The sequence below is a fragment of the Macaca nemestrina genome, chromosome 9 (assembly GCF_043159975.1).
Source record: "Macaca nemestrina isolate mMacNem1 chromosome 9, mMacNem.hap1, whole genome shotgun sequence".
Lineage (NCBI taxonomy): Eukaryota > Metazoa > Chordata > Mammalia > Primates > Cercopithecidae > Macaca > Macaca nemestrina.
This window is the reverse complement of record NC_092133.1, coordinates 55,352,628-55,377,265: the sequence shown is the minus strand read 5'-3', so window position 1 is coordinate 55,377,265 and position 24,638 is coordinate 55,352,628. Positions and strand designations below refer to the sequence as shown.

Genomic DNA, 24,638 nt, shown 5'->3' with positions numbered 1-24,638 from the left:
GAGGATGTGTATATGGCAGGGGTGGGGCTGTGGACTGGGTGTGACACTGTGTGGGGAAAAGGATATGTAGAGGGTAGGGTATGAGTAAGTGTGTGTGTGCCTGTGTGTATTGGAGGGTCCTAGCAGGGAAAGGACCAGTGACTCTGCTCCCAGTGCCCACCCCTGCTGGAGCTGGGAGGGTAGGAGAGCAGCTGAGACCTGTAGAACATTCTTGTGGAGAGGGAGAGAGCCCGGCCAGGGACTCAGGCTGACTCACTTTCACCTGGTCAGGGGAATTAATTTGCTGGCATCTGCATCATGGCAGGATGCATGCGTCAATCTGTATGACTTTGTTCTTATTAAGAATCATGGGAGAAATTTTAAATGAGAAATGAAGAGAGTGGGTGGGAGGTTATGCTGAGGGCTATGAAAGATGAATTGCTTCTTCCTCAGTGGCTGGGTTATGCTAAATGACCAAGGTCATCTCCCTCCACCCTTTTCTCTTACCCTGTTCTCATGTGAGAGAAGTAACTTTGGAAGACACACACAGACACACACACACACACACACACACACACACACACACACACCCCTGCATACAGATGTAGATTAGGGAGCCTCAAAGCCCCTCCCAGATGCCCGGCAGCCTCTGCAGCAGTAACTCTTTGTGCACTGCGGTTTGCTGCTGTCTTTGCTTTGGAGGGATGATGGCTTTTATGAATGGTAGCCAGGGAGGGACTTAATGTCTTCTGCTTCCTGATGTCAGCACAATGAATGAAACACTTGCAAAGCGTAAAACCTCAAGCACCCGGGAAGCAGATATCTTCTCAGATTGGTTCTCCAGATGCAGCGTCTCTTGCTGATGAAATCACCAGTCCCATGTGTCACAGATAATCCATATACGTTAGGATTTAAATGAGGCAGAAACTGAGCCTGCATGTGGAATGATACGTGGATGATTCTGGCACAACCAGTTCTTTCCCTGAAGCAGCTGTTGCCACCACCCTCTTCCTGCCAGGCAGCAGAGGAAGGTGCTTGTGGGAGCTGCGGACACGCTGTTGTGTGTTAGGCATCTACTTAGCTGGCCTCATGTTCTGCTTTTGCTGGCAGAATTCCTTGCTGAAGCTCGAAGCCCTCGAATCTGATCTGTGCTCTGCATTTTTAACAAACCAGGATGAAGCTGCTCAGGTGCATGGAGTCAAGGACCCAGTGCCAGCATCGACCCAGAGTGTGCTTGCCGATGGGACAGATTCTGCAGGTAAGATACAGGGCTCGGGGTTGTCCCAAATTGTACTCTCAAGGTAGTTCAGTCTCTTGCTGGTTCACACTCAGCCTGAGCCCCTGAGGGAAAACAGTGCCTAGGGCAACATGAAAGCCCAAGAGGTGCTTCTGAGTTGCCCAGGAGGAGCTGAGGGGGAGCAGGAAGGACTGGGATTTGCTATAACATAGAACTGTCTAGATAGGACCAAGAGTCACACACAAATGGGTGTCATTTGTGTAAGGTGAAAGTACCCATCGCAACTTCTAGTCTTCAGTTTCCCATTTGGTCTCCTGGGACACATGAGTGCTATGCTTATTTTATATTGCTGGACCTAGATAACCTGTGCTGTCTTGAAATTCTTCTTTTTGATGTGTTATGGATGGGGAAGTTTCCATACTGCTACTTCCTTTCCTGTTAACTGCTTGTAAGATGATCCATGCATGCGGGGAAAGTGGGGGTGAGTGCTCCACTGATAGCTCATTCTGATTCTGTATTGTCTTGTTTGGTTTCCATTTTTTTTTTTTCATTAATTTCCTTGTCAAAAAGTCCCAAATTGAGTCTTGATTTTCTGTTAGTCTCTGGCTTTAATTCCGGGGATGGTAGATTGGCTAGCCAACAGAGGCAAATTAATGTTGCCAGGAATATTTGGAGAGGAAAGAAACACTAATTTATGTAAGTGAGAGCATAGCTTATGTTTTCTAACAGGAAGAGGTCACAAGTTTGCAGACTAGTTTCCAGATGAATGGTAGAAATAGGCTAAGGGAGCTTTCTTCATGAGAGGTCCTTAATCTCTAGGAGTTGAAGGCAAAGATTTACAAAAGGTAATCTGTTTCAGTACCATTAGCAATAGTACATTTTAGATACTCCTGTTGAAAGCAGACCCCATAAATATATACACCTACTATATGCCCAAACAAATTAAAAATAAATAAACGATTTAAAAATTTTTTAAAGAAAAAAAAAAAAAGAAAGAAAACAGACCCACATAGTCTAAGCAGGCCAATCAATACTGTCTGGTGTTGGAATGTGTACTAATAATGGTAGCATATAATAGCTACTAGTAGTAGCTACTATGATTATTTAAAACATTCTATGATCCTGGCACTGTTCTAAACACTTTTTGTGTATTATATTAAATCCTTAAACTGACCTGTGAAGTACTACTATTCATCGTAAGATACTGAAGCCTAGCAGAGCATTGCTGGTGAGTGGTATGTTGTTTCCCTATGGATGCATGTGGCCAGTTGGCTGTCTTTGTTGCCCAGTGAGCTCTCCTGCTCTGTTGGCCATTGCGTTTGGATGAGTGGCAAATAAAATTGAACAGGAGCCAACATCAGGCCAATTAGCGATTTAAGTCAGATTATTTAGACAACATCCCTTTTCTTCCCTCAACACCATATTCCACTCCCTGCAAACAAACAACATATTTAATACAAAACACATAAAGAAGTCTCAAACCAAGTACAAGGTAACCGTTGAGTTATTTGGTGATTTGGATTAACTATGCAAGTTTCTGACAAAGTGTTCAGTAAAATATTTGTTGCATGTTGGATGTGGATATATTTTTTCTTTTCATCATGACTTTTATGTGTCTTTCCAACAGTTAAGAATAGTTTTGGATTTTCTCATTGGCATGGGCAAGATTTTGCACAAGCTTATTACTACTTGTTATAAAATGAAAATAAATACAGGGTTTATGTAGGGATTGCTCACACAGAGGAATTAGCAATACATTCCATGTTAAATATCAAATGGCAGAGACGTGCAGAAGTCTCTTTAGAGAGGAGGCTTGTGGGTTGCACGCTGGATTTTCCGAAATGTAGATGAATCTGAAATGTCTCAGAGCCCTCCCTAGAGAGTCTAGAAAACTAGACTGTAGAGACATTTAGAAAACTGATGTTTCCAGGGACCGAAGGACTCTCTTCATTTGGCAGGGATATTGCCAAAGTGACAGCCATTTGTAAGATGCCTTTGTGACTTAAATTATGGGATGGTTTGGTCTCACTGGGTTCTAAGATGCACTCTTACAGGAAGACTATGCATTTTCTAACCCATGAGTCACTCAGGGAAGAAATTTATGCTCAGATCCATGGTTCTTAACTCAGGGATGGATTTCTAGAGTGATCTTTGGACACCTTAAAACTTTAAGTTTTTTCACGTGACTCCTGGTGAGAGGGTGGTTGTGTAAGAGGAACACAGATGGCCATAAGTCCATAAAAGATTATAGTAACTTAAAAACAGTCTTCTCTTTCTTAACATCTAGCATTCTCTCTGAGCCTTACATGTATATAAATATTCAAATCATAATTGTTGTAAAAATTCAATTAGTAATTTTCAATGTCAATAACATGGACAAAATCTGTGATTTTGAACATGGATTTGAACATGTGATATGAACAAGTGATTTTCACAAGAATAACTGGATATAATATGCTACCACTTAACCATAAATAGCAAACATTCATAAGTATAAATTCATGTGACCTAGTAGGTTTCAAATTCACTATAGACTTGATGGACTTTAACTTGGGTTTATGGGTTGCCAAGATCAGTTCCACCTAGTAAGAGACTTGACAGGTCCCCCTGTCCTATACATCCAGTTGTAAACTGCATATGCAGCAAGAAGATATTTCATGGTACCCCTGGGGACACTGTATTCTAGATACTGTTCCAGAACCTTCTTCTGGATCATAATTACCAGGAAGTTTTTCCAACATGGAGATTCTCTGGCATCCTCTCCAGACAGTCTAGGATGAAAGTCCTGGAATCTGTGTGTTTCATAAACCCCCCTGAGTAATAGAACCACACTATTCAAGTGGACCATGTCTTGAATTGGGAGAGAATGTCAAGTTCTGTCTGACTCTGCTCTACCTCAATTTTGCCAATGGGAAAGGCTCACAGATCACACGAGACTTATAACTCAGGGTCTGTGGCCAGTTGGCTCCGTCTGCTTACTTATTTCAGGAGGAGAAAGTCCACAGGTTGGGAGTGAGTGGGATGGGGATATAGACAGATTTGAGCAATAGAAGGCCCTTAGGGAAAAATGATGGAGAGGAAATCGGCTGCAAGGGAGCTTGGGGTCATAAAAAGGGTAACCAACTGGCTTGGTTTGCATAGGATTGTCCTATTTTTAGCACTAAATATCCCACGTGCTAAGAAATCTTCACTCACAGGTATTCTAAGACAGTTGGTCACCCTATTTGTAGGTTGCAAACCACAACCTGTGAGACAGAAGCTGTTATAGACGGAATCTTTGTGTTTCCCCAACAACTTATTAAAATATATGTTGAAGTTTGGAGGTGGGACCTTGGGCAGGTGATTAGGCCATGGGATTAGAGGCCAGAAAGCTAGCTTGCCCTCTTTCCTCCATGTGAGACTCTAAGAAGTCAGCCCTCTGAAAGCTGGAAGAGAACCCTTGTCAGAAGTTGACCAGGCTGGCACCTGATCTTGAACTTCCAGCCTCCAGAACTGTGAGAGATAAGTTTCTGTTGTTAATAAGCCACTCAGTCTATGGTAATTTGTTATAGCAGCCAGGACTGACTAAGGCAGAAACCCACACAGTAGGCTCAAAATACCTCTAACTCTATCAATATCTTCTTACAGCTGAAGCAAATATTTCCAGCATGGAATTAGTAAGCACCCATTCTGATGTGGTTGAATGGAAAATGGAATGAGGTTTGTCTTTTCCACTGCTTGTGATTTTAGAGTGTGGAGAAGGACTGTTCATGTTGCACATGACTCAGCATAGTAACCTTTGTTCTGTCTGACCAAGGATGATTGATGGTTTGGAGTTTTAGCAAAAACTGTCACCAGAGATAACTGCACACCTGTTACTAAAAATAATAATTCCATAGCAGTACTTTATTATATTTTTCTAAAATCTTGATCTTCAAATTGAACTTTCAATTTGGGTAAGACACTAATGTAGTATGTCTATTTAGAGTCTATAATTATTCTCATGCAGAATTGTGCATAATCTATAGGTCTCTTCCAAAGTTGAAGTTGATGTAGGTCAGAGTCAACCAGAACCTGACCTTTTCGCTCATATTTCCAGACACTGTCTAATTGACCAGAGTTTTCAATTAATTGGAAATGCATATTAAACTTACAGCTGTCTGAGATCCCTACCTTAAAATGAAAAATTAAAATATAAAGATGACACCTAAGAATCCCCACATTTGAAAAACCCCCTTGGTGATTCTGAAGTGCAAGGAGGTTCAGTAATACTTTATAGAACATGGTGCCAATCCAGGGGTGACATGAAATATGTTCCTGCTGCAGGTGCAATTTAGAAATAGATTTCTAGAATAGGAAAGCATTTCAGGTATCCTACTAGGAACATCTGGTTATCCATAAAACTTGATATTTCAGTCTATGTGGTGGCAACCCCAGATAGTCTTTGAAAGTCAGTGAGATCTTCATTCAACCTCAGGAGTACACAGAATTTCCAAATATCTTTTATAAACTTAATTCATTATGGTGTGTGTGTGTGTGTGTGTGTGTGTGTGTGTGTGTGTGTGTGTATGAGACACACTGAGACTTCTAAAGCCTTCTAGAGCCTTTATATATATTCAGGATGTACCACCTAATGCTTTAACTTAAAAAATGGCTACTATTATGGAAAGTAGCACTTCATTTATTTGTCGTAAGTTGGTTCCCTTAAAATAGAGGTTTTTCAATTGGGGTCTATTTTTTGCCCCCCTTGAGGACATTTGGCAGTATCTAGAGACATAACTGGTTACAATGAGGGGGTGGACTTTCCTGGCCTCTGGTGAGTAGAGGCCAGGAAAATCCTGAAATGCACATCCTGAAATGCAGAGGACCACCCCTCTCCCCCATCAAGGAATTATCTGGTCCAATAGTGCTGAATGGTCAATAGTGCTGAGGTTCAGAAACCTTTGCTTTAAAAGCTCTTAAGTGAATAACATCAACATTAGGTAACAATGACCTCTTTACTTGTATCAGGCATTAGTGGATGGACTGGGCATTAGTGGATGGATTTTCTTATTCTTCACAAGAACTCTATGATATAGTTTTCATTATCACCCCTAGATTAAAGATGGGGAAATCAACTTGGAGATGCAACTGCTGATATGGTTTGGCTGTGTCCCCACCAAATTTGAATTCCCACGTGTTATGGGAGGGACCCGGTGGGAGGTAAATGAATCATGGGGGCAGATCTTTCCCATGCTGTTCTCGTGATAGTGAATGTCGCATGAGGTCTGATGGTTTTCAAAAGGGGAGTTTCCCTGCACAAACTCTATTCTCTTGTCTGCTACCATGTGAGACAAGGCTTTCACCTTCTGCCATTAATGTTAGACTTCCCCACCCACGTGGAGCTGTGAGTCCAATAAACCTCTTTCTTTTACAAATTGCCCAGTCTTGGATATGTCTTTATCAGCAGCATGAAAGCAAACTAATACACTGGCTGAAGGGCCCAAAGCTGCTGAGTACAGGGTGGTTGGGTGGAAAATGGGGAAGTGGCAGCGGGGCCTTCCCCACTCTGACTCCATAGCCTAAACTCTTCATCACTATGCTATTTACCATCCAGCTTAAATGGTAAGTCCCCAAAGTTCTGATATTCTAGAATTTGGAATGAAGTATATAGCTGGTCTAAATACCCTCTATATAATTAACATATTTTGAAAGTCATTTTAAAAATCCATTCCTGACTTTGTCTTGGCAGACTGAAGAGACCTAGATTTGTAGTTGATTTATTTGCTACAGCCCCTCTGTTTCTGTAATTTTGCCTCCCCTGATTGAATCCATCTCTAGGTCCCTGTGCCTCTCTTGATGTATATTTACCTGAACTGCATAGTGTATTTCACATGGAGTCAAAAACTATATTTTATTTGTAAATATCAGCAGAGGTACTTTAGTTTTACAGAATGTCACCACTGGAAGAAACGGCAAACTATACAAGGGATCTCTACTATTTCTTACAGCAGCATGTGAATCTACAATGACCTCAATTTTAAAAAAATGAATTAATACCTGAAACTGGGAACAGGGGCATTTTATAAAATAAATATGAAATAATTATGCCTGTGGGATTGTTTTCCAAACCCTTGCTAGAGATGCACAGTATTTTCTTGGCTTTTTTGTCATATCAGTATACTCTATCAGAGCTCCCCAAATCCCATACCTGATTAAACTAATAGCTTGGTGCTTGTTATTTGTTAGGAGTAGCTGGCTTTGTTTTCTTTAATGGCATCACTTACTGGCCCACAGTGCAAGTCATCTGCCACTATTGAACCTCTGCTTCATGGTTTATGAGCTTGGTCTGTGGTTGCTTAGCATTTCACTCTGAAAAATGTTAACATCATCTGCAGACTCAGATTTATCATTCTGTGCTTCCTTTTCCATGCCATTTCTGAAATGTAAAATAAGATTAATCCAGGACCCATTTGCAAGGATTGGTACTGACATGTCCATCATAAAGACAGAAATTAATCTCTTCCCTTAGCTGCATATTGTTAGCTTTGCATCCTTTGCAAAACATGGCCCAATCATCATTCAGTTTTGTTTTAAAACAATCTTTGGCATGAAAATCATGCATAGACTTCTTGAAAACCCAGATATATTTTTCATATCAACTGTTGTTTAAAAATTTCTTCTTCCATGCCATTTCTGAAATGTAAAACAAGATTAATCCAGGATGCACTTGCAAGGATTAGAACTGAATTAATTTCTTAAAACATTAATTCAACTCTGCCCTTTGCAAAAGGCTCTGCCTTGCTCAGAAAGATAGTTCCTTGCAGAACTTCATATGCTACTTGGGTGATTTGGGACAGGTTATTTACTCTCTCATCCTCCTCAGTTCCTTTTGTTTAAAATGGGAAAAAGCATGCTATCTAATTCCTAGGATTGTTGTAAGAATGGCATGCTATAATACATATGAAGGTCTTAGCATTAAGACCTTATGGAGCAAATGCTCCATAAATGTCAGCTATCATTATGTTAAAAGCTGGGCATTCTCTCTGTACTCAGAACTCATGTCTCCTTTCCTCCAGTTGATAATGCTTACATTTGTCTTTGAATAGGTATTCTATCGTAATTTCTAACTACTTTCAGGGAGTGGAAATGACATTTCGTATTGTTCATTCCCTAGGTGCCCTCTAGAATCTTGCATATGATTGATATTACACTTATTCTCCTAAGCAAAAGGTATTTATAACAGCAATAATCTATAGAGCTGATGGCTGAATAAATACTACCTATTAAATTTGGAATTACATTTGTAACAGTAAAATCTGTCCTGTCCTAAACCTATGACATAACTTGGCCAGAAAAGTTATCTACTATTAATAATTTTTCTGTGATGCTTTTATAACCATCTTCATAATCTATGAAGAAAGGAACTTCGCATTAACCCCTTGTTTTCTAAGGAAATATTTCAAAATGTATAGATGACTGTAATTGTCTGAGGCTACTTCTCCAACGGCTTTATAGGAAGGAAATATCAGTCCTACAGCCCAAACTGCCAGGTAGTTATTTAATTTTTTTAATTCACTTTTTACATTAGACCAAGTACTGTGTTATTATACCTGATTATATTTGTCTTCAACTGTTTACAAATGAGAATTCTGAATTTGAAGAGACTCACCTGGTCAAGGATGTAACAACTGCCAACAAGTGGTATCACAGACCAAGCCCAAGCCTCTGACTCCAGAGCCTGGGCTTCTAACCGGTAGCCTATAGTCATTATAAAAAATATTAATAAACTTTATTTTTCAAAACAGTTTTAGGTTTACAAAAAAATTGAACATACAGAGAGTTCTCAATTACCACTTTTCCCCTGCACACAGGTTTCCTATATATTTTAGTCACTTTAAAAATCCTTTCTTTGGGTTATTTTAGTATCAGCTTTCCATGCATAGAAAGACTGCCTGGAAGTGAGCAGATGGCATGCCCAGAAGCTTGGTGTCTGACACTGCTCTGGATGGCTCCCAGGCCCAGGGCTAGGTAGACAACCTGTCCTGTCTCTTTGAGTTCCTTGAGAATCATACATTCCTGTGCCTCTATCTGGAGCTGCTGGTCCAACTTCCTTGAGTGAATTGGCTAATTCAGCCTAACTCATGACACTTGAGATGAATCATTCTTGACTACACTTTCTAATTGACTTGGATGAGCCTAGTAAAGTTATCGCCCACTTCGAAGGTTGGAATTTCCTTCAGTGGTCTTTCTGTTAGCTTTGTATATTCAATGTTCCCCAAATATTCTCCCTCTAGCACTTCTGCTCATAAATGAAAACTCCCATTTGAAAATAGCTTTTCTCATCTTAATAGCAGATTTTTATCAGCTGTACCACTATACCACTAAGGTGATCAACTATTCAAGAATCGACTAGAAGACCTGGAGAGTCAAGTAGGCTGAAAAATGATAAGCATCCAGCACCCAGCTCTCTCTGTATCCCTAGAGGGCACTTCTGAATCTTCCACACTATCATGGATGATTTCTCTTTCCCTAGCTCCACAGCTCAGGCAGAACCCTGGACCTGGGCAGGACATTGTTCAGCCTCATTGTTATCTGAGCAGTTGGCTCCATTTTGGTGACATAGGAAGAGTAATAGATGTTCTCAGAGATCAGAAGCTGTCCATTGGCCATTTGCCTTGGTTATTTCTCAAATTCAATGAGATTGAGAGAGATCAAATAATGCATCCCAGGTTACACCAGTGACAAAACTGGGACGAGAATCTGGGTCTTCCTGAGCCTGTGGCTCATGTTTTTATTCATTATGGCAAATTGCCTCTTGGGTCTGCAGGGTGACTGTCATGCAGCCCAGCCCTGTTTTCAGGGTGACATATTTCCCACCCCTCCAGCTCCCTAACACATCTAGTGGCCATCTGTAGAAACTGACATAGGACTGCTTGGAGTGCTGACCTCCTCACTGCTCAGTCAGTCTCCCAAACTCAGAGTCCCTTCTCATCTGCCGTCATTCCCACCTGACATGATGATACTGCTTCTCCTTTCTCAGTGATCTCTAACCAAGGAAGCTCATCTATTTTCCTGGCCTTGGTTATTGGGATGACTTCAGGTTTACCCATGTTCTCTCCCCTCTAACCATATAGCTAACCCTTTAGTGCCTCAGGAACTCAAATGCGACATACCTAAAACTGAACCCATCATGTATCCATCAGATATTTTCTCTGTTGTTTTTCATCTTTGTTTTTGTGGTCCTCTTTGTGTGTGTGTGATGCTATTATCCTCCCGCTGTCTGTCCTGAGAGAGACTGGTTGAGAATGCTAAGGCCTGAACCTCATTAGAACCACGGACACACTTTTGGCTTATATAGCGTTTGAAACCAACAAAGGCTGACGTTTGGCATTTTGGAATGTCCCTGAATGCTATTTATGAGCCCACCATGATGGGAAATCCCAAGAGTGCAACTTTACAGATCTACACATCTCAGCACCCCATCTCAAGTGTCTGCAGATAGAGATTTACTTAGGTTTGGAATAGCTTTAAAAATTCACATTAGAAAGATATATTTTTAAATCTGACTAACTCTTTTAACCACTGTAATGTAGCATTTGCTTCTGCTTGGGGTTGCAGACTGAGCAGAAGGGGTCTTTTGGCCTTCACACACTGATGGTAACTACTTTTCTTCTCTATGTTCCCTTCTGCTCAGTGACTGGGCTGCCAGAAACACTCTGGCTTCTGGTGTCAGAGATGTGGAGTCTTCTATATCAAGCATTGGTCAAACTCTCCCTGAATGGAGATAGCCTAGTTATGCAACCTTTCCTAGTGAATTTAAAATGGAGAGCATTTTACTACCAGCCTCATGTAGTTGTTATGAAGATTAAATACATGCAAAAAATCTCAGAATAAGATTGAGGAAACAGTGACTCACTTCATAAATATTAGATATGATGATTACTATATCTAATAACAATGTTTTTATAAATATTACATTTTTATAAATAGGGACTCAGAGTAGTGACAACATGTTAAGGGGTATATTGGTTCTTATTTTCCACAATAACCCTGCAGGGATTCCAAATGAGGTTGGTGTTCAGTAAGAGAAGACAATATTCAACTTTCTTATTTTCATAATAATATTTGTTAAAAATAATGGTTCTCATAGATACTTTGTTCAGTAGTTTCTGTGCTTTATCCTAAGGTTTCACCAAATACCCTATACAAAGGATGCATGGGTGAATATTGTTACTTTTAGGAGGAATTAATTTTAATGTGTATTAGTTCTTAAAAATGTAACTAGTACATCAAATTAATGACTTCTTGGCCATTGCTTAGGATGAAGCTTAAATTTAAAAAATACTGTAGGTTGGAACATTTTTTAAAAAACTATATAAATAAAAAATAAGTTTATCTAGATCTGGCAAAACTTTTGTAGGAGAATAATTTTATGTTCACTTAGTCATGTGAGGCAGGCACCATTATTCTCCCCGTTTAACAGATGAAGAAATTGAGGTATAAAAAGGTCCGACATCTCTAAACTCTCTTTAACCAGTGGTAGGCCTGGGATTCAAACTAACAGTCTTTGCTCACTATTATCTGCCACCAGGGTGCTTTCTCACTTCCCTTCTCATGAAAGTTTTATTTTCCCCCCAAATTTTAATATTAACTTGTGTTTTCCTTTTTTATAAAATTAATCTGCATTTGTTACAAAAATTTTTAGAAAATACAAAGAAGAAGAATTTGTTTAATTAGGTAAAAACACTTAACACTTAATATGGGATCTGCCCTTTTAACAAAATTTTAAGCATAAGTAACAGCATTGTTACTACAGTCGTCTTCCCATATCCTAGGTCTCACTTTCTGCATTTCAGGTGCCCACAGTACAGTACAATAAGTATTTTCAGAGAGATCACATTTACACAACTCTTATTACAGTATCTTGTTATAATTGTCCTATTTTAGTATTTGTTGTTAATCTCTTACTGTGTCTAATTTATGAATTAAACTTTATCAAAGCTCTCTCTATATAGGAAAAAACATAGTATATATAGGGTTTGATGCACTCTGTGGTTTCAGGCATCCACTGGGAGTCTTGGAACTTATCCCCTGCCGATAAGTGGTGACTACTGTATTGGCACAATGTTGTACAGAATGTCTCCTTTTATTTTTCTTATCACAGTCCTGTGAGGAAGACAGGCCAAACAATGAAACTGAGAGAGGTGGGCAAACTGGCTGGAGTCCCACAGAAAGTATAGGTGCACCAAACTCCTAACTCCCAGACCCTTTCCTCTAAAACATACTGCATTGCAGGATGAGCCCTGGCAAGATGCCCCTCCTTGGGGATAAAAAGTAATGTGCCCCTAGGGAACAAAAGTTCCACCTTAGTTCAATGTTGCCATCAGCTTCTCCCTACTGGGAAGTAGGCTCTGGAAGCAGTGGCCTGGACTCTTCCCAGAACAGCAGCAGCATTGGCTCTGAATCTACACTGGCCTCTTCTGAGCAAAGAGCTCAATAATGCTGTCTACACAAATACACACACATATGCATGAGTCAGCTGATTTAATTAAACCCCTTCTCAACTCAAATGGAGAGTTTGGACAAAGAACTGAGAGGCTACCAAATTACCAGTTTTTGACTGTATTGTTTTTCAATTGGTTGCTTTGGGATCTTTCTGGCTCACAGCTTCCTTCAATAGTGAATTGGAGGCAAGGAGGTTAGGATGTTAATTGGGCCACATGGTAAATTACGCAAATGCCCAAGGGAAAACAGATGCCATATAAATTGAGGTTTGCAATTACTGTTGCAATGCAGTTTTTTAAAAAGCCATTTGTAGTGATCTGTGATTCTACAAAGTTATATTTTAGGACTCTATGGGTTCCAGAAACAGATCTTTCCCTGGCACTGCTTCACAGTCATGTGACTAGGATCCCAAGTATTTCCATTTTGGCATTATAAAACAGCAACCAAGAAGAGACCTTGTTAATTTTGACCCTGGGGCCACAACTGAGCTGAAGGGTTCAAGATCTCAGAACTTTTTCCATTTCAGCAAAAATTTGGTGGTCCCAGGTGCCTGCTAAGGATTATTTTCTTCCCCATTATTATTTCTGAAGATATTTCCAAGAAACTGGTAACATGAATAAAACACATTTCTTCTTAGAGCCTAGTGGTTTCAGAAAAGGATTTGATGAGGAACCCATACACCTGCTGGTGTATTTCAAAGGTGATATTATATGCTGTGAGTTATTGATTAGTAACTCTTATTCCGGTTACTCCTGAGGGCTGTTTCCAAACTGCAGAGTTTTCTGGGTAAATTATTCATGGCAAGGGTGTTGCCTGTAGTGATGTGTGTCAGTCACACCGCTACACCTTGCCTTGGGCTGGAGGCACTGCCATTCGTCTCCCTCCAACTCTTTTGTCATCACATCAATTTCTGACTAGCCTCAGCCACTGACAGTGCTGTCAGTGAGCCTCAAAGGCAAAATAGGAGGCGTTATCCACCCTCCAGTCTACAGTCCACCAGGGGAGAAGCCAACTGAAAACACAAGAGGACCTAATCAGACCTTTGATGTTACACAAAGCAGATTGCATTTCAATCTTGAAATGCAATTCTAGAGAATAAGGAGTCATTTATTCTAGAGAATAAGGACTCACTCTAAATCTGATTAAGATTCATCTGGTACCAAATTGTGATAAGTGTTTATTTTGGACAAGCAGATCATCAGTGTTTTCTGATTCTGCTTATTCATCCAGAAAATCTTCTGTTTTCCACTTTTGTTAGAGAAGAAGTAGTAAGAGAAAGCCTTGGCTGGTCCTGACTTATCTGTTGAGAAAACTTGAGAAGGAGACTGGGCTGCTTCTTGAATAACTCTGTACAGAGTCCAGGGTGCAGAGCTCCTTCTTCTGGCTCCCTGACTCAGTTTCCTAATGATCTAATGCCCTGCTGCTGCGCCTCAGTCCCCTGCCCTTACTTCCATAGCAGAGGGGTACCTACCTTCTGGACTGACCGCAAGGTGGGGAACTAACTTAAAAGGGGATTGGTTCTAGTGAGAATTCAGGGACAGAGATGGCTAGCTGGGGAGAGGATTTGGAGCAGGTTTTGTGTATGTTTTTTGTTTTTCCTGCAATAAAATGGTACATAAAGTTTTAGAGAAAAAAATAGAATTATTCCTGATTCTACCATGCTTTGCAGTTGCTACGTAACCTTTGATCTTTTAGTGCATCTATTTGTACATATAAACGTGTGTGCTTATATAAAATGGGATGTTTTGTTTTAAAACTTGTGGTTCCCATTTAGCATATTCTGAACATCATTCCTTGTTGATAAGCAGAGTTCTCCATCATTTTTGATGACTGCTGAATAATTTTCTTTCTGGGGACTCCTCTCCCCTCTCTTCCTCTTGTTTTTCTTTTCTCTTTCTTCCTCCTACTCCATTCTCTCCCTTCCTTCACTGGTTGTTATTCCTTTTCTTCCTGATAATCTATAATCTTCTGCTCCAGATCCATTTTATTGTTTTCATTTTATTGCTCTAACACTTTGTAATATACCCTCTGACTTATGCAAATAATGTGAAATAAAAAGAGGATTGTTTTGTAGTTTGGGATTGTATTGATTGTCTAACTCATACCAAACTTACTTGTTTTATTTGTTTTGTTAACAGCTTTGTAATATTTTCTGTCCAGGTTCTGTGACAATAAACATGACAATATTTTGAAAGCTTTTCATATCCCCAGAAGGAAGAAATGACAAAGAGGCAAGCCATTATAATGAATGCATATGATCTTTATTTAGGAACATGACAGTCTCAAGCCCTCTGTCATTTCTAAGTTTTGATGATTTGTCTCATTTGCCCAGACCCCTCACCAGTCCATAAAGATGGGCAGAATGAGGCCGACAGTGCACCAGAAGACCTCCAGTCTGTGGGGACCAGCAGGCTGCTCTATCACATCACCGACGGTGACAACCCACTGCTGTCACCACGATGCTCCATCTTCAGCCAAAGTCAGAGATTCAACTTAGACCCCGAGTCAGCCCCATCTCCACCCAGCACTCAGCAGTTTATGATGTAAGAAAACTGTTTTGTTATTGTCTTCGTTTCGTACAGTTTTTCAAATATCACATTTATAAACTACAGTGAAGTATGACTGAAATAGCACAAATGTGCCTGCCTAACACAACTGCGTGACTGGAACAATAAATGACAAAAATCAGTGTACTTGCTAGTTGGGGATGCCATTGCAAGCCTTATACCTCAGGAAGAAATGGTCATGAGAGACAGGATAGCCCAGGGGCTCACATGTTTGAACATTTTTGGTGAAATGAACAGAATCTTAAATAAGTATATGTACATGCACATATCAGACATATCATTCTTGACGAACTCAATATTCTTTCCATGTCCAGTGGTAGCATCCATGGATGAGTTGTGAGAACACTTTGGAGATGTCCATCTACATTTCTTCTTAGATTCTAGAAAAGTGGTAGCTTACAATAGCTACCCTTGTCCAAATAATGTATGTGTGTGTGTGCATGTGTGTGTGTGTAATCAGATGCCTGCCCCCTACACATTCCACTTGGAATTTGCATTTGAGATTGAGGAACTGTGTGTTATTTATGTTTAAGTTCCACAAATAATTTTGATATACAGTTAAGATTAAGAATCCTCTGGCTAAAATTATGCCTGGAGAATCCCTGGTTTCTCCCTTAGAACTCATGCCATTTTTTCTTGATTTTATCTAACCCTGGGTCCATGAACTATCTATCGATGGACCTGAAAGAGTTAGTGAATTATTGATATTGCATGTAAAGTATGTGTTATGTGAGGGGGTGTATGCAATTTCTGGAGAAGGGGCACATCCTTTCATCATATTAAAAAAAGTCCTGTTATGTCAAGAGAAGTTAACCACTCATCTAAATCTTCCTTGAAAATGTTGGCAGGTGTGGCGTGTGCAACTTATTGAGGACAGGACCTCAACGGTGCGGTCTCTTTCGAGTCTTAAATTGGCCTCCTCTAAGCTTTACAAAATGCATTTCCTGGACTAATATTTTGACATTTTACACTAAAGTCCCAGGTAACGTCCACCCATAACAGAGTTTTGTGATAGGGAGTCTCCATTAATGAGCGGATGTTACCATGGTGGCCTCATCAAATAATGAACTTCCCTCTGGATTTCTCTGACAATCCAGGAATTTTGGTTTGTAGATCAACAGAACTGTTTACTGGAAGCCCACTGTTTTTGATACTCCTTCCTCCCTGTAATCACTGCAGGCCGCGGAGTTCTTCACGCTGCAGCTGTGGAGATGGCAAGGAGCCACAGACCATCACCCAGCTCACCAAGCACATCCAGAGCCTCAAGCGGAAAATTCGGAAATTTGAAGAAAAATTTGAACAAGAAAAGAAATACCGGGTAAGGACTCTGGGGTTTGACATAGGAGCGGACTGGTCAGAGGTGTGTGGATTCTCCTCAGCCTCTGTCCTTCCTTTCTGGGTACCCTTCTTTGCCAGGGGACAGTTGTGTTCCCATGGGCCAACCTGGACCTATCATAGAGTCTTCATCTTCTGTCTATCTTGTTCTCACCTGCTGTCACTTGATCTCTGCTAGGATATTTTCTAGTCATGAATTACAACTATTATTTCCAATCTTATTTGATTATTGATCTTGCCTTATTTTTTCTGAGGAACAAAATTTGGAAGGCTTTTGAAATATAATGTGGTTTTTTTTTTTTTTTTTTTTTAAACTTTTTCTCAATTGCATTTTGATAAGAACTTAGTAAAGACCCAAGGGAGGAATCTACAATTGTGGAACAGAATGAAGTAGAGATGGTTTCTTTGACATTAAAGTATTTCCTCGTTGGTGAATGAGGACCTCTCAAATGACATCTGTTCAGGCCACTCATAAGAACCAACCCTAAGCCATCCTTTCCCCATCAGAGAGACACTAGTTTTCATGCTAGTACTGCAGTGCAGCAAATATCAGCCTCCTTTCTTTTTATGTAAGAAACAATAGGGTCATAGGTAAGTGTCTTGATGGTCAGTGTTGCTTTTATTTTCTCCAGTGGTGACCATGGCATAGAGAAAATCATATCCACGGAGAATTGGACAAAGATATTGGGTCTTTGGCAGAGAGCCCAGAACAGCTTGTTATTAGAATAAAAGAGAACAGGGAATAATTTCTCATACATCTTGAAATATTTAAATGTTCACTAAACACTTGGTACAGAGGCCATTGGAAAGTTCTTGTGAGTATAGAGTAAGTTCTGGGGAGGGAGGTGAGAGTGGGTAATATTTCACTCTTCCATTCTTCCTGTCTTGTTTTCCACAGTGGCCTCAAATTCACTGAAGGAGGAGTTTTAAGGAGCAGATTTTAGCTTTGTAGAAATGGGGGGAAAATCAGATTGGCTTTCAAGGCAACCTTAGGATGTTGAAGATTATCTTCCCCAGAGTCAGGCAGTCACAGCTATTTATTGTCTTTTATAGAGCAGAAGGGAGCTCAACACATCATTACTCCAGGATTTTATTTTACAGACAATGAAACTGACACCTGATGGAAATGACTTGCCTAAGATAGTTGTGTTCTATCAAGTCACAACTTGGGTCAGTGGATTACAGATGAGTAGGTTTTGCAATAGAATATAAGTAAAATTTTTAAGTGTCTGCATTTTAAAAGCTCCAGATATCCTGAGAGAAGCTGATTTCACCTGTTTGCTGCTGGGGTGTTATTGGATCTATGATATTCTCATATTGGAAAATACAGAGTAACAACCAGAGGCTCCATTCCCAGCACCCGTTAACACATCTTATCTGGCAGTTCTTGATTCAGACTATTTTGGATTTGAATCCAGCACAGCTACTTTTATAGGACTCTGTGATTTTGGACTTGTTATCTTTCTGAGTCACAGTTTAGCCATTTGTAAAATGGAGTATTAGGTAGTGACTTCTTAAGTTTGTAAGTAGTAAATAAGGAAGTACATACATAATGCTTATTACAGTGTTTGGTACAAAGGGAGTAAATGGTCCTAGATAACACTAACTTTTTAATCTATGAGTTACATATTTAAATAGGCTACTCCATGGCAGTCTCTGCCTTGTCAGAAAATAAAGGAAAACTGTACATGTTAATTTTCCACTGGAGTTTTCTACCCACAGTCACAGATCTTGGATGCTTATTTTGGAAGAGAATTCTGAAGGGGTGGCCTGCCCCTCCATACCTGTGGGTGTTTCTCGTAAGGTGGAATGAGAGACTTGAGAAAAGAAATAAGACACAGAGACAAAGTATAGAGAAAGAAAAGCGGGGGCCCAGGGGACCGGCGCTCAGCTTACAGAGGACCCACGCCGGCACCGGCCTCTGAGTTCCCTTAGTATTTATAGATAATTATCTTTACCATCTTAAAGATAAGGGAGTGGCAGGACAATAGGATCATTTTTAGGGAGGAAATTAGCAGTAAGACATAAGAACAAGGATCTGTGACATGAATAAGTTTAAAGGAAAATCCTGTGCCTTGAGATAAACCTTTTAGCAACATTGTTTCATCCTATCACATGGGGATAAACCTTGGACAATACCTAGCTTTTCTAGGAACAAAGTCACACCCTGCACGCCCAAAATCCATTAAACCTTGAGTTACCACAGCACATGTCTCTTGCAAGGACAAGGTTGGGGGTAGGGTCACAGATTAACAGCATCTCAAATACAGAACAAAATGGAGTCTCTTATGTCTACTTCTTTCTATATAGACACAGTAACAGGCTGATCTCTTTCTTTTCCCCACAGAATTCCACCTGGAAACATCTCCTGCCTTTATCTAGAGTTTTCTGAAGCTAGAGCACACATGCACATGCATGCACATGCACACACACACATACACACACAAACATATACTTAAATACACTTATGGAAGGACAGATCAGGGAGCAGTAGGGGAAGGAGGCTCCTTGGTCACTGCTGCTTCAGTGTGTATAAAAGTCTTTGTTATAATCAGAACCTCACATGTCTCAGGAAACCCCTTTCCTTCCTGTCAGGGCCAGGCTGTGCTTAGAGGTTTGACATGTCAATGGGCTTTAACCGTTGCTGTATGTAAGGCTCCCCTTCCTGGCAGTCTGACTGTGGAATTCATAGCACCCACTGCTAATTTTTGAATCTGGGCTCCTGCTGGGCCTCTGTGCTTTTCTAATACCCATGTATCACGTATATCTTTCCATCTCTGTTTACTGTAACCATTTTACACACCTACCCCAAATTCTCTACATCTCTACATCTGATTTTGCATTTGATTATTGGACTCTTGGGCTAAGAAAAGGCTGCGTCAGCCAGATGTCTACTTTCAGTGGAATCAGGGAATGTTAGAATTGGAAAGAATCAGTGAGTCTTTTGTCTTATCTGACAACTGAAGAAACTGAGGCCCAGAAAGGGGAAGTGAGTTTCCCAGAATCACACAGCAAAGAATAGTTCTAGCCAGAACAGCAACTGAGGTCTTTTTATAACCCTCCCAGTAATGTTTCTAATGTGTCTTTTTGAACCATCTTTGGCAGATCACAAATCTCATACAATGGCACTTAGGAGGTCAATTTTAATTGCATTGAACAAAACCTAAACCTATGTAATTTCTGGGTGTTATGGCCTTTTGAATCAGAATATTTCACTTAAGAAGTTAAGTCTTGAAGATCTACAGCTTGTATATGGGAACTTTTCATGTGATTTGAGAGCTGCTATTCATGTGAGCTTGATTTAACCCTTTTAACAGCTTCTTCAAGGGTAGGGAAGTAAATTCATTTCAGAAACTGATTTCAGGCTTTAAATTATTTTGTCCAAAATTTAGCCTTAAATTTCTCCTAAGTTCTATGCACCATAGTGAAAACTTATTTCTTTTGCAGTCACTGGCTTAAAGACTTAGTATTTTTTTGTGTGTGTTTGTTTTTACCATATTTCAAAAGATAGAAATAACTGTGTGGAACAGATCCAGTGAAGCATTGTTCAACAAGATGTGTTCTCAGATCAGAGTGGAGAATTTTCTGAGGATTTTGAGAAATCAAATGTAAAACACTGGCTTTCCATGTAACCAGACTGCTACCCAAACCAAAGTACTAGACTATACAGTGCATCATTCTAGCAAACCACAGACAGGACTAGGCTAAGCAGTTTTAGAGAGGTGGGGATTGATGGCCACGTGTCACTGTCCATGGTCCTGAAACCAGCTTTTTTTTTTTTTTTTTCTCCCACCCCTTCCCCAACCCCCTGCCATCCCTCAGGGAAACCAGTTTCCTATTCAAGTTCTTCCAGGAAAGAATCATTGTCAATCTTCTTTTCTATTTTAATCTTAAAATGTATGGTTTTTAAATCACTCTAGAACTGACAGAATCATGCCTTGTGTTTTACAATGAGCATACCTAGACTCATGTACATGTGATGATCCTGTCACACAGTAGTTTTTTCCTTTGAGTTTGAAAAATCTCCTATCTTCCTATGCCTTCCTCTCACCAACATCCTGCCATTGTTACATGGATTTAGTGGATCCTTAAAGAAAAAATGACAGCCCCTAGATTTGGTCATTAACAATGCACATATTTCAGGCTATTATGTTTATGATCATGTCATCTTAAGCTTATTTTATAGTTCCTTGTAAATCCTTAATTTAAAGTAACCATTAATTTTCTTGAGCCTGCATGTAAGTTACTATGGTAGCCTTGACTTGTTTAAGAACAGTTTTTACTGATCTGTGGGGGTAGAGGGACAGTATGTTTGGCTACCACTAGTGAAGGTGTTAGAAATCTGCATATCCCCCTAACAGACTGACTTCTCAGGAATACTGTCAGGTTTTAGAGATTCTGGGGTCTCCTTTCTTTAGCTTAGAGGATATAACTGGTAAGAGATAAATCTTCCAGTTTTTCAGTATTCTCCCACAGGTTATGGTCATAAGCATGTGTGTGAGCCACAAGCAAGGTAGTAAGTACTGGTTTGTATCAGTGCAATCATCTGCAGTGCTACAGAAAATGGCCTGGCAATGGGGTATATATGGGCTGTGGGTAACCTGCAAGGTGATTGACAGCTTGACGGCAGGGGCACTGGCACGGCCAGGACTATGAAAAATATTAAGTGACCAGGCACATTTAGAAATAATGCCCATAGCAATGATTAAAGAGTAGAGGAGGTCAAGAATATTTACTGTTTTCTAGAGGTAACTTCATCAGAAGCAACTCCATCAGAAATTTCACACCCGAATTTCTCTCCCAGCTTTATATATTCCTAAACTATCTTTGTATGGCTCAGGTGTTTACACATTTTGTTTTTCCTTTTCTCTTTTTCTTCCCCACCCTCTCCCTCCTTCCCTCCCTCCCACCCCCACTTTTCCTTCCCTTGGTAGCCTTCGCATGGTGACAAGACTTCTAATCCTGAAGTCCTGAAATGGATGAATGATTTGGCTAAAGGTCGTAAACAGCTCAAAGGTAAATGCCAGTCAAAGGTCTTTTTTTTCCTCATAAAGGAAGCAGTTAAACTAGTGATAATGTGCTCCAGAGAATTTTAGATTCATTTCTACCTGTGCCCTCTTGCACCTTGTTTCCTGCTTAGACTGTAGCTCCCTTTTGAAATAAAGCATCCTGTATCTCTGTCATTGTTTGGCCCCATGTAATAAACCTCCTTCCAAAGAAACTGAGGACCTCCAGACTCCCAAGTGGAATGATTCACTTCAATGCCAGGAACATTTTAACATGTGGAGCACTAACCTTCCTAGGTTATGGGATTGTTGGATGTTAGAAACAGAAGAGGTCTGAGAAATCATTTACTCCACACACTTCAGTGCATGGATGAGGACATTTATGCTCATAGAGAGGGGAGGGTTACAGAGCTGGAAGGTGGTGGGCCAGGTGTAGAATGTGGTTCTCCTGCCGTATGGGCTAGTGTCCTTTTTCTGTCTTTCTCTGGAGATGGTGGTGAGAGTATTAACTCTAAAATCCATTTAAAAGAGACTTGTTATTTACCAATAAAAAATTATTTTCTTCCTCTCTCCACACTCTAACTTTAATACTTAGAGACATGGGAGTTTTTCCAAATTTCTGGAAGGAGAGTGACTAAAAAGAACTAGAAGGGAATATTAATTCAGTGGTATTAAACTGTAAATTTGTGGCAAGTTTATACAACATGTAATGTTTAAACATCAAGACAAAGTCTAACTAGGAAACAAACATCAAACAAAGAAAATGAGCTATGTAATTGAGAAATAAATATAAATGCCTCATTCAAACAACCAGTACCCTTGCATACTCTAAAATGTAATTCCTTGATAAGTCTCAGGGGGCTTTTTTATTTTAAATTATCTAGGTTTATATAAAGCCATATTGTAATAATTCCTGAATCTTAAAAGCTACCATAAGAAAAAATAGCAAAATCTGTCAAGTTGGGGCTGACATTCCCATCTACCCTTTCCCACTCCCTCCTGTATTTCCTTGGGTGTCTACATGTATAATGTCTTGCAGAATTACTTGCATTTCCACAGGGGCTCTTGATGAACCCACAACTTCAAAATATAAGTACATAAATCTTTGGGTGTGGAATTTCAGGTGCTACAGTACATGGCAGGTGGGGCCAGGTGCCACTGGTTTTCCTGCAAACTCTTCCTCCTCTGAAATCTAAACCACTGTGCTACTGCCATACATATCCTCCACCTCCATGAGATCCTAGCCTCTAGAGCCCTGTTTTCACACCTGATTGGGAGCCTATGCTAGTGGCTCTGCTTATAAGGGTTGCCATTGCCCTATGGAAAGCCATTATTAGTGTTCATTTCTACAGATTTGGCATCAGGGGAAGGAATTCCTGAAAGGCTCTCTGTTCTTATTAGGGCTAGTGGGTTCTCTTTGCTTATGGTAACTTACAGCTTTTCTCTTAGAACTAAAGCTAAAGCTGTCAGAAGAACAAGGGAGTGCTCCTAAAGGTCAACCTAGAAACCTGTCCTGTGAGCAACCCACAGTCCCCAGAGAAAATGGGAAGCCGGAAGCTGCAGGCCTGGAGCCAAGCTCCTCTGGAGAAGAGACTCCAGATGCTGTTTTGACATGCCTGAAGGAGAAAAGAGAGCAACTTCCTCCCCAGGAGGATTCTAAGGTACATCACCATGTCTTGTTATATAGAGGGCCCCTATAGTTCACACAGTGCTGGTGAGATCATCCAATTTATCAGAGCACTTTGTCATTACATAGACATTTTTATTAGCCTGGCTCCAGAATTTCAGATGAGTTCCTGATAGGTTACTGGCCATGAGCAGTAGTGCCACATGATGCCAGGCTAAGCCACCATTCTGGAGGTTATAGTGTTGTGTATTGATAGGAAGTAAATGGCAAGGACACCAGGGTATATCATATCCCTTTCTCTCCAACTCTCCGCACCCCAAAATTAGCAAATGAACCCAAGACTAAGAAATAAGCATATTGCCTGAAAGGAAAGGACTCCAGTTACAGCCCCTTTCTTCATGTCTTGTTAAAAATAATAAAGCAGGGATGATCTATAAATAGTAAGAAAAATTGTTTGGTGTTTATATAATAAGAATAGAGAGGTAGGGTTTCTTAGGAGTGTTAAGTTGAAATGCAAGTCTTCAGCTTTGGATATCTTAGTTTTGAAGTCTCTGTGAGGCATCTAGATAGAGTTGTCAGGCATTTGAATATATGAGCGTGGAGTTCAAAGAAAAGATTTATTATATTTTACAAAGAAGAAAAGACTGATTAGTATTTACCTGGTTAATCTCTCCTTGTCGTGCATATCTATGCTTCCATTTCAATTATGCCAGGGAAGCTTTCTTGTAGTCCCCTGTCTCAACTCTAAGACTGGTGTGATTGACTTTCAGTTCTCGAATAAGGGATGTAACTACCCTATCACAGCTCTATCTTGTAGGCCATTTACTGTTTCTTGTACTACACCTTGAACTTCTTACATGGAAGTACTATTTATAGGTCATGACCCCTCCTTTTCTGTACATAGTAGGTATTGAATAAATGTTTGCTGAGTGAATGGAAAAATGAGCAGATGAATGAACAAACTAGCATATTTAATTTTCAAATGAAGTCTTCTTGAGGAGAATGCTGCCTTTCCCTGTTCTATTGTGTATTACCTGGTATTAATCATAAAGTGACAACATATTCCAAATCTCAAAAGGCTCAAAATATGCCCCTGGATTAGTCATTTACATAAGGACTTGTGATCTACAAGTAGAAATGGACCTGTGACCACATCTTTCTTTATGAAATACCTTTAGTCTTAAAACAACAACAACAAATACATGTTGTGAGGAGTGAAGAGAAGGTTTTCATCCACTCAGCCATCCTATCCCTGAGCCCACCAAGATTCTACTTCTGTGATAGTGGGTAACTTTTGCATATATATACGGAAATTCTCAGGTACATCTGTGGTTTTCCATCCTTCAGTGCTTCTGAAGGTCTTTCCAGTATTTTAAAGTCACTTTGACCGTATCTATTAAAGCATCTTGGTCATGTCTAAA

General features: G+C 40.0%; 1 protein-coding gene across 8 annotated transcripts in view; it reads left to right on the top strand.

Moving 5' to 3' along the window:
* LOC105466192 (family with sequence similarity 13 member C) overlaps positions 1-24,638 on the top strand; it is a 118,104-nt gene that overhangs the window by 80,597 nt on the left and 12,869 nt on the right. For all 8 annotated transcript variants that reach the window (XM_071069568.1, XM_011715221.3, XM_011715222.3 and 5 more), the window contains 5 exons: positions 1,153-1,237; positions 15,015-15,225; positions 16,429-16,567; positions 21,519-21,600; positions 23,040-23,251. In XM_071069568.1, coding sequence (XP_070925669.1) covers positions 1,153-1,237; positions 15,015-15,225; positions 16,429-16,567; positions 21,519-21,600; positions 23,040-23,251 — 729 coding nt within the window. The remainder of the gene's footprint in view (positions 1-1,152; positions 1,238-15,014; positions 15,226-16,428; positions 16,568-21,518; positions 21,601-23,039; positions 23,252-24,638) is intronic.